This window comes from Humulus lupulus, chromosome 6 (assembly GCF_963169125.1).
Source record: "Humulus lupulus chromosome 6, drHumLupu1.1, whole genome shotgun sequence".
NCBI lineage: Eukaryota > Viridiplantae > Streptophyta > Magnoliopsida > Rosales > Cannabaceae > Humulus > Humulus lupulus.
The window spans coordinates 211,974,387-211,985,389 of record NC_084798.1 but is presented as its reverse complement, the minus strand read 5'-3'; the positions used below and the strand labels follow the sequence as shown (position 1 = coordinate 211,985,389).

General features: G+C 37.4%; 1 protein-coding gene and 1 pseudogene across 1 annotated transcript; both read right to left on the bottom strand.

The window, feature by feature from the left end:
• Window positions 1-6,401: 6,401 nt before the first annotated feature.
• On the bottom strand, window positions 6,402-7,130 carry LOC133785954 (uncharacterized). The gene is made up of 3 exons (XM_062225167.1): window positions 7,004-7,130; window positions 6,686-6,925; window positions 6,402-6,601 (listed from the first exon to the last, which is right to left on the bottom strand). The coding sequence occupies exons 1-3, from the start codon at window positions 7,128-7,130 to the stop codon at window positions 6,402-6,404; spliced, it is 567 nt and encodes a 188-aa protein (XP_062081151.1).
• Window positions 7,131-7,889: 759 nt separating this feature from the next.
• LOC133785953 (uncharacterized protein At2g29880-like) lies at window positions 7,890-9,032 on the bottom strand (annotated as a pseudogene).
• Window positions 9,033-11,003: the final 1,971 nt, after the last annotated feature.

Genomic DNA, 11,003 nt, shown 5'->3' with positions numbered 1-11,003 from the left:
ATGTTCTCAGCCATAAGCCCTTGTGCCCATTCGACAGACGAATAGCCCTTGTGTTAGTGCAACATATTGGACATCCCTGGTAACATTTTGTGCTTAACCCTGATAGATTACCATAAGCTGGGAAATCATTAACAGTCCACAACAAAAACAACTTTTATGTTAAAGACTTATTTATTAAAATTGTCATATGCCTCAACACCATTTTCATAAAAATCTTTCAAATCATCAATTAATGGTGCCAAATAAACATCTATATCGTGTCCCGGTTGTATTGGGCCTAAAATCATTAACGTGAGCATCAAAAACTTTCTTCTCATCACTAACCACGGAAGAAGGTTGTACATAACAAGGAAGACAGGCCCTGAACTATGCCTACTACTTAGAGATTTATGTGGATTTACACCATCGACAGCTAGACCTAGACGAAGATGTCTTGCTTCAGTTTTAAATTCTGGATTTAAGTTATTAACTTTTTTCCAAGCCTGCAAATATACAGGACGTCGAAGTTAACCATCTTTCACTCGCCTAGTCTCATGCCATATTAAGTTTTCAAAGTGCTCTGCACTTTGATATAATCGCTTAAGCCACAGAATCGAAGGCAAGTACCACATCACTTTCTGAGGAATAAGTTTCCTAATCTCCTTACTCTTGTTAGGTTTGTAGCGGGGTAAATCACATTCTGGGCAAGTGTCCATGTCTGCATACTCTTTACGATATAACACACAATCGTTCGGACATGCATGGATCTTCTCATACTTCAAGCATATTGTTGACCCTCGTTTAGGCCAACTGACATGAAGTCAAATAAACGACAGGAAAATAGCACGATGCTTAAAAATACAATCTAATGGAAAGTAAAGAACACTAAGAATTATAGTGGTTCGGCCCCAAAGATTGGTAATGACCTACGTCCACTTGATACTATTATTAATTTTGACCTTCAAAGGTGTGATCAAAGAACTAGGGTTCTATGAGTTTCACAAACCTTAGAAGGAGAAATAATACAGACGATGGATAATAGCAATACAATTCTCTTCTTCTCAGATCAGAAAAGAGGACTCTAAAAGAAAAGATCTCCCCTTGAGCTATTTCTTGTATATTTATAGGCTCAAGGAGGGTTATATGAGTCATTTAATCATATCTTTCCTTAATAAACAGATATTCAGGTTATAATGAAGAGATATTCTCGACAATCATTACAACTATACAAATTTATACATAAATAAACGAAGTATACGACCAGGCAGGTCGTATATAAAACTTGACCCTCGCACATGGAAGCATCCCTGGTCGATAGGCGAGCAGCATCTTTGCCACGTGTTAAAAATTCTTGCCATGTCATCCATGACTGCTTTTTGGATAAACATTTGCCCCCCATGTCTATTTATTGCGACCAACAATAAGTAAACTTAGGAAACTAACCTTTCGTATACCCTACGAAATCTGTTAGAGCTATTCATGCTTCCTCGAAAAAGGTGACCTAATCGCGTCCAATCATGCCTTTTCGATTTCCAAGTAACCCTTCTGACGACTTTTACACTTCCCCATGCCTTGAAAAATATAACTCATGATTACCACTTTTTATCACATTTCAGCCATTATAAATAATCCCCGAATTCACCTTTTCACTTATTACTTGCCACTTTCTTACCAAGAACCCTCAAGAACTTCAACCCAGAGCACATAAACTTTGAAGATCATCCGTCGCTTGTTCTAAGGATTCTCTGTTCACACACCTAAAGTCGCTTCATTCAGAACCTCCAATCTTCATCTAGGTAAATTTCTTCAACTTTCATGCTCTCTGACATGCCATGCATACTGTTATATGCCTGTTTTGAGTTCTGAAATTTTTCGTGTTCTTGGGTAGAAATGCATGAGTATTGGGTGTATTAATCCCCGAATATTGATGCTTGATAGGGTAGCGTAGTTTTGTTCTATAGGATTTAGGAGCCAGTTTGATAGTCAAGATCGTAAGTTTAGGGCGTAAGTTTAGGGCGTAAAATTTGATTTTTAGGCTAGTTGAAAAACTGGGTTTTTCCCGCCCCTTCGGAGTCGAAAAAGCTCTTTTTCCAAAAAACTTTTTATTTCCGCTTATCTGCCTTTCAAACTGCTCGCATAGAACTTAGTGTTTTTGTTGGAATGTTGCTGGTCGTATACGCGAGCAACGTTATTCCAACTTTCAACATAAGCTCTCAAGCTGTGCGTCTTATCTCATCCTTTCTCTCTTCGCAGCTTTCATGCAAGATCTGTGGGGAGGAGAAAGACCTATCGACGATGACTTATTGGCTCAACTGCTTGAGGACGAGGAACAACCATCATCACTAATACCTGACATCCCATTTTCTCGTGTCACTTCAAACACTCCACCTGTCTTTACCCAAAATATGGCTTATGCTAAAACCAAAGCCCAGAAAAAGAAAACCCCCAATCCTTCACATCAGCCTGCTCCTCGGGCTGAAATTCCCTCGACCAGTGGTTGAGCTGAAAATATTCCTGACCCCAATATCCAAACACACGCTTAGCCTCGACATGCCATTCAGCCAGATGTTGAGTGGTATTTAGTACCTGAGAGCCGAGTGACGATCAGGATGATCGCCAACTACATCAGGAAGAATGGTCTCACGAGGGTGACCTTAGTCCGACCCAACTAGGACCAACGGGCGAACCTTCCTAGAGGTGCCTTCAGTGTCTGGTCGAATTTCCACATTGAGGCAGGGGCTACCTTGCCTCTTCATTCATTTTTCCAAGGGGTGGCCAAATATTTCGGAGTTGCCCTTTTCAAATAACCTCAAATGGATATAGAATGCTTGCAGCACTTTATATCCTGTACAGCCACAAAAAATGGCCCGTGCCAACTCCTCATGAGGTTAACTATTTGTTTGACCTCAAGTCTAACCCCAACCAAGAAGGTACGAGGTTTTTTCATTTCTGTCATCAGGAAACCGGGTGCACCTTCCTGACTGACACCACCCATACATCGAAAATGGGGAGGTACTACCAGGAGTACTTCCTCACGACCGACATGATCGTGGACAATCTGGCCTTTGCTCAAGGAGGTAAAACCTTTGTATCACTGGCTGTTAATCTTTATTTAGTGTTCTCCTTCCAGGCCCATGGCTGCGACCAGACCCAACTCCAGACATGGAACTGAGATCAGCCCTCTTGGCCAGCATGACTGACGTAGAAAAAAGCGTCAAACATCTGGTCACAGAGGCTAACCTTAGGTTGGTTGGCCTTTTGGCCCCTTATCAGGACATGAGGGAGTCAACAGTAGGGAGTGCCACGGGCGGAGAAGAACCCGAGCAGCAACCACCAGTGTCACCTCCACGAAGGAGACAAACTGGGGTCACGATCAGGGAACCTGTTGGCACTCCTCCAGCAGAGAGGCCCTCTGCCCCTTGGGGAAAGGGAAAAAGAAGGCCACTAAGCCTGTCGAACACTTGGACAAGTCTTCAGACGAGAATGGTACAGTTATATTTCTTTTAGATAGCTTGCCAATTCCCTGTCACCTATTCGATGGGGACGAAAATTTTAAATATGCTCCAATTTAGGTCCAGACTTCTCATGTCAGAGAGTGAGTATAAGACTAGTAGAGTCTATAGTATAGTGACTAGTAATAATAGCTCGGGTATTTCACTTACAATTTTTTCCGTTTCTTTTCTTGACATGACATATTTAATTATTTATACTACCTCACTACTCGAATGTTTGCTTCTGTTTTAGATATGGACTCCGTGAATGTGTTCGACATTTACAACACCCTTGAGGCTTTCGCGGCTCCCTCGAGCAAAAAGAAAACAAGCAAGAGGCGTCCCAAGGAAAGCAGTAAAGCGCCTCAGGCTAAGTAGCCTCGCAATGCAGGCCTCCCAGAGGACGGGCCCTCAGCCAATGCAACTCCACCTTCTCCTCACGAGCAGCAAACTCCCCCTGCTCCAGCCGGGTTGACTCCATCTCCAGCGGCCCCAACTGACCAGACTCAGTAGGCCGGTCCTGCTTCAACTAGGGGCGACATAACTAGTCGCGCCTTCAGATCGGTTAAGGACAGGGTCGTGAAAATTGTAAAGCACGATCGCTGCCGAGAGGCGATGGTCGCGACAGAGGCGATGGATGTCGACCAGGTCTTAAATTGCTCCTTGAACGAGTTTACCAGTGTAAGTCATCTTTTTCTGTGGAGACAACCCTTCTATATTCTACAGTTAGTCTAACCTTTGCTCTGACCGCAGGCAGTGCTGACCTTTACTGTCGGCTGTCTCTGCTCGAGTGCTGTTACCGAGCAGACCAAATCTTTGGAGCAACGACATGTTGATGAACTTAAAGCTGCCGAAGTGAAATATGCCGAACAGCTTGCAGCGGTGCTCGAGGAGAAGAACAAACTGGATGAGGAGTTGAGGGAGAAGCAAAAGTCTCTGGACAAAGCCATCGAGCAAAGGGACCAGTTCAAGGAGTCTAACTGCGTCAATTACCGCGCGGCTAAACAACTCGAGGAGGACTTGGCTGCGAGTAGACAGGAGAATACAACCTTGGAGGGCTGAATCAAGGAGCTTGAGAAAGCCAATGCCAGTAACTTGGAAAGGTACAAGAATGCCACACTCTGGTGCTTCTATGATTTTTGGAAGCACAACTAGGGTGCCAACTTCAATTACCTTCCTAAGAATGCAAGAAACGTCGAGCTCACTCGCCGTGCTGCTCGACTGGCAGAGGAAGAAAGAGCAAGGATTCCTGCTTCCCCTGAGATCTCGCTGGCCACTGGAATGGAGGGAGGAGAAGCTAATGCTGAAGAAGTGGTCAACCAGGATGCTCCCCAAGATCCTCCAGCCCCTTAGTCTCTTCCTGTTTTTATTTCTTATCTTTTTTAATTGTATGACCTACGGGTCATGATGTAAAGACAATATATTTTTTTTATTGCTGCATGGGCAGCTTTTACTTTTAATTAAACAATTACATTCGAGCAATACTGCTCGCGGTGTAAAAGGATGCATTTTTGATATTATAATATGTTTTTACTTTATTATAACATCTGTTCGCATGACCGAACTTAGCATAGTACTTTGGTTTGATTTAACAAAATATAAAATTTTGAAAAATACTCTAAGTACCATAGCATGCTTTCACTTATTTTGCTCATGTGTTTACATACCTTTTGATATGCTTTGCTTACTAGGTGCCTTATATGCCCCCCAAGTGATCGAGGAGCTTTAGGTCCTTGGTCACTTGCCTTGACTAGAACCTGTTCGAACATTACTGCTCGTAGCAATGTGATTAGAATTATAATACAGCAAAACAACACACGTAATGAGCAAATACTTGTAATAAATACAATAATTGGCAAGAAATGATTGGCTGTGCACAGTCCCTTTTATTTCTCATAATAAATGGACTAAACATGTCTGTACGAGTGATTAATAAGATCTTACACTTATAAGCGATCAATCACATAAAATGACCAACCCTTTTTTAAAACTTGTAAAAAGTAAAATTAATACAAGCCAATTCTTTAAGAAGAATTATTTATTGGTAATACTTGCGCAGGTGTTCTCCATTCCAATAGCGAGGAACGAGATCTCCGTTTAGTGCCTGGGTGAAGGACCTCATCGATCTGGTATGGCCTTTCCAAATTAGGTCCGAGTACTCTAGTAGCTTAGTCGTGGGTGTTTAGAAAAACTCTTCAAAGTATAAGATCTCCAACATTGAATTTTCTTTCTCGTAGTTTAGAGTTGAAATACCGGGCGACCTTCTGTTGGTACGCAGCTACTCAGAGTTGGGCTTGTTCACACTTTTCATCGATTAAGTCCAGGGATTCCATCAATAGCTGGCTATTAGAGTCTTGGTCATATGTTAATCTGCGGTGCAAAGGTGGAACCAACTCGACAGCAACATAGCTTCATACCCGTATGCCAAGGAAAATGGGGTATAACATGTGCTGTTCAGTGGGAAGTTCTGTACCACCAGAGCACTTTAGGCAATTGTTCCGGCCACGCTCCCTTAGGGTCTGATTGGTTCGTGATTAGAAAACTGTATTTTTGAAAAGTGAGATTCTGAAATGAAAATCTGAATTTAGTGACTAAAAACATGTTTATGAAAATGTGATTGGTTCAATGTCAGGAAACTGTTTTTGAGTTTTAAAAAATTGAATCTGTGATTGGTATTAAATTTGAAAATATAACAGAAACTGAAAACATGATTGGTTCAGCTGAATCTGAATATTATTTTTATTTTTATATTTTATATACATAGGTTGTATAATATTAAATTTTAATTTATCTACAAATTTAATTAAGTAAAATTTAATTATATTGATAAATTAAAATTTAATAATAGTGCATTGATTAAATTTATAACAATATTGCATTGTCGTTAATTTTGATTTTTTTTCTAAATTAAAGTTACATATTTTTAATTAACTAAACATTATTGTTATAACTAAGCCACATTTGTCCAGCAATGTCATCTCTAATATTTTCCATCTTAGCCATATAAGCTTGACTGAAATTAATCTGTGGTGCCTCAGAAATTCCTGCTTCATCTCCTTCTTGTTGGTTTTCTATTGTTGTATTAGATTGGCTTTCAGTTCCTTCAATATCTTCAACAGGTGTAGCATCAACTTAATATTGTTCAAACATTCTATCATTAATAGAATGCATTTTGATCCAGTTGTGGATAGCGCAACATGCTATTGGTATTCGACGTTGCTTTCCAAGCAAGTATGGAGGCATTGACTTCAAAATGGGAAACCTGGCTTTAAGAAGTCCAAAACAACGTTCAATCACATTGCGCAATGATGAGTGCCTATAATTGAATAACTCCATCGCACCTCTAGGATGGTTCCCTCTTCCTCTAAAGGGACGCAAGTGATAACGCTCACCACGATATGGTGCTAGAAACCCAGGCATATTTGGATAGCCAGAATCAACAACATAGTATTTACCTATATTAAAATCACTTATTATGAACAAGGGAATGTGAAAGAAAATTATAATGCATCAAGGCAAGTGTAATTTAAGACCTGGTGGTGGCATGGGAAAGTTATCGTCTTTTCTAATTGCATCAAGAAGCACTCGAGAGTCATTGGTTGTTCCTTCCCATCCAGCGTAGACATAAGTAAACATCATATTAAAGGAGCATGCAACCATTACATTTTGTGTTACATCTACTTTTCTTCCTCTATATGCAAGTTGTTTTAGAGCTGGTGCAACTGCACTTACATGAGTACCATCAATTGCTCCAACACAATCCTACATAACAAATCAGATATATCATTACCAACTTCAATTAAATTGATATGAATTATAACAAATTTTTTATTAAAATTAATATATAAAATTTACCTTAAACCATGGGAAATACTTCGAATTATTTTGAATTTCTGCTTGCACAGTATTAAAGTGCAGAGGCCTTATTACTTCATTTCCTAAATAACACAATGCATCTAGCACTCTGCCAAACTGACGACAAACAGTTTCTACCGAATGTTGATATCTTTCGGCCACATTCCTAACTCGTTGGTTGTGTGTTACTATCCATAGAAACATGACAACAGCTTCTTCAACACTAATTACCTTGTCATGTTCTATGACTTCCATTTCAACTAATTGACGACATAAAGATATAAAAGTATTAACGTCCATTCTAATTGTGTAAAACAATCTATCAGGATGTCCATTTAGCAGCTCAAGTAAATATTGACGTCCAGACATATTTGAAGTGCGTAGTGGTCGTCTAATCTGTTGAGATTTTTGCATCTCATGTATTCGATTAGCCATGAGAACTTGACCAATTAATTCCTCGCTTGATGAAGACGAAGTATCACCAAATAATATTTCAAACTCCTCATCTGAATCATCCATCTTAGGTACCTAATTATGACAATAATAAAAGTTCAATCACGACAATAAACACCAAGTCAAGTTCATTACACATTATCTAAGAAAATGTAAACTTCATGGTTTGGTAGTTCATAACAGACAAAGTCATAATAAATAAACAATATTAAATCACTCCAACAATGAATCAAGATAAGCACGTCGACGCTCCTCATTCATTCTCATGAATATTCCGCGCCATTCTGGGGTTGCTACAAACTCATGCAACGCTTTGAGGTATATTTTGTTATCCAGATCTGGAATACCATCAAGAATGCTTTGACAATCTTCCACATTGTAAGAATTAGTGACTTTGCTGGTTTCCTCGCTAATTCTTTTTTCTCTCGATTCATAATACTTACGCATAGTCTCACTCCGTGTTAATGATGCCTCAGTCTTAGCAGAAATACTTTTTGCAAGTTCTCCCATCACTTGGTCGAAGGCAGAACTAGCCCCTTTGTTCTTTTTCTCTTTTGGTTTTGGTGCAACTGGTGGAGCAGAAGTAGCTCGACGACGTACACCAGTAACTTCTTCTTCCTCTCCATAATTATCACCATCAAATTCAAAATCAATATCAACATGTGCTCCAGTGCCAACAAAATGACGCTCTTGTTGGCGTTCCTCAACTGAAGAAGGCAGAAGTTGAGTGGAGGCATAACTCATACCACCAGTGGCTGTTGTATTATTGAATATTTCTCCAAGCATCTCATAATGTTGCAATCCTTTTTTTCAAAATCTCTTGGCATTTGGATATTTCTACAAAAATCCAAAAACACACAACATTACTACATAATAGGAATTTAGAATAATCAAGTAATCAACAACACAAGTATACTATAAGTCTATTACCTTTAGATAAGTGTCCCATACTTCATCACTTGCTGTAACAGTATTTGTTCGAGGATCCCATCCCATACCAGTTTGTTCCAAAAGATGAGAAAATTCTCGATGTGCCTTTCTCAACCGATTGAATTTGGATTTCAATTGAGGCATTTTATATCTCTTTCCAAAAGAATTAAATATGTCATTTTCTATTTTTAGCCATCCTTTTTTGTCCAAGGTAATTGTTTGTAATCTTTTTTTAGCCTCTTCATACAAAAGACCAATATAATGTGATTCAATAGCCTCAGGCCAAGAAGCATGATCGTCAATGTCTACATTCTTCGCATCCATCTAATCATAATTTTAACTATCAAAATCTATGTCTTCATAAATAATGCTTATTATAAATTTATTAGCCCAAGTTTTCAAAATCAAAAATTCAAATCAAAGAATTCCAAGATGTAAAGAAAGTAGAGAGAGGGAGAAAAAGAGCTCACATCAGATATTGCATATTGAGAACAAAGGGACTATAATGGTTCACTACTAAGCTTGTTCTTTACATTACAATATACAACCATTGAAAAAGTCAATTTTACCATAAATATTTAATAAAGAAATAATTATGCAAATAAGATTTTCTTTGTGTTGCAATCAAAATCTAGGCACAAACTAATACAAGTCCAAGAGTTGAGTTAGCTCACAATCAATGAATCAAAAGCCTACAAAAAAAAATCAAAAACAAATATACTGAAAAGTGTTAGCATACATATCCATAACCATTACTAGAAGCCAACTCACTTGAAGAATGGGGTATTCATCCATAAGTAAGACTCCAATCACTAACTCCAAGCACTCACAATTATTAACACACTAACAATCAACTTCTGACCCTATAAAAGCATCAATTACAGAATAAGAAGCATGTATTCATATCAATAAGAAGCATGTATTAAAAAAAATAATTATCATGCATCTTGCATATATTAAACTTAGAACAATTAATAAGCATTTGTAAATACACTTTATCAATCATAGTAAATACTAAAAGACAATACTGTTTATCAATCAATAAGCAGTGATCATTCAACAATGTTATTTAACAATCATTATAAAGTTCAATAAAACCAATGCATTTTCTTCTAAATGATGCTCACAATATATGTTATTTGTATATATGCATATAATTACCAAATCAACATAATAACAGAAATTCAACAACACCAAAATATTACATAGTTTAATCAAATTGATCTACATATATGAGGTGAGTTGTTGATTTTATTACAAACTTCTAGATGAAAAATTTCATAGCTTTATTTTTACAAAAGGCAGAATACAATAAATTCATAACACAATAAAACCTTCCAACAAGGTAAAATATTAACCCCATATGAACTTCTAATTAACAACTAAGTCAATCAATTTTGCATATACCAACTAGATAAGCCTTCAAAGAATTTCTTAATTTTTTTCTATTTACTCTAATCATAAGCTACTTATATGATTCTTACAATGGATTTAGCACCATTAAAGCTTAATGAAAACAAAATAAAAAAGACAAGAAACTATCCCCAATTAAATAATTCATATACGATAAGTATATGACCCATACATACATACAAATATATATGAGTTTCCCATAATTCTTTTCCCAACTAACGAAACCCCAGAATAATAAAACTTTAGCACAAAAGTCTGTCTTAAATAGCTTATCAAACATAACACATAAACTTCAGCTCAAAAACCTCAGAACAATAAAACTTTAGCACCAAATTTCTGCCATTTTCCCATAAGACACATGCAAATAATTTCATTTCAAGATCTTAGATAACATCATACCCTCACCTCACTTCAACTCTAACACCACATACAACAAAAATATATGTATAAATATATATATATATATGCATCTATATATGCTGAATCATTTCAAAAAAGTCTTCTTTTCTTCTCTTGCAATTTTTCTAATTTTTCTAGAAACTAGGAGAAAGAAGAGAAGTCATTTCATTTATATATATATGATGTGTAAATATATCTGATGAAAATGAATTTTTTTTTGGAGAGAACAAGTCTCACCGTTTCTCTCATTCACTGGCTTCAGCTATCAAAATCAAAAAGTCTTTCTATGGTAGTTAGCATCAAAATTACATCACCCATATGACTTACAATCACCAGTTACATTAATAAATCCAAAATCAAAGGTATAAACCATAAGTTCAACTGAAAAAACAAATGGGTATTTTGATAAATCAAATAAATTTTACAACTATGATTAAGATAATCCAGAACAAAAAGAACTTGTCTCACCTTATATTTATGAAC

What these genes read in the sequence shown, in the direction of transcription:
- LOC133785954 (XM_062225167.1), bottom strand. Translation starts at nt 7,130, where the DNA reads ATGGTTGCATGCTCCTTTAATATGATGTTTACTTATGTCTACGCTGGA. An exon ending in CTTTCCCATGCCACCACCAG is followed by an intron (nt 6,926 to 7,003) that starts GTCTTAAATTAC and finishes ATTTTAATATAG; the next exon opens with GTAAATACTATGTTGTTGAT. An exon ending in ATACTTGCTTGGAAAGCAAC is followed by an intron (nt 6,602 to 6,685) that starts GTCGAATACCAA and finishes AACAATATTAAG; the next exon opens with TTGATGCTACACCTGTTGAA.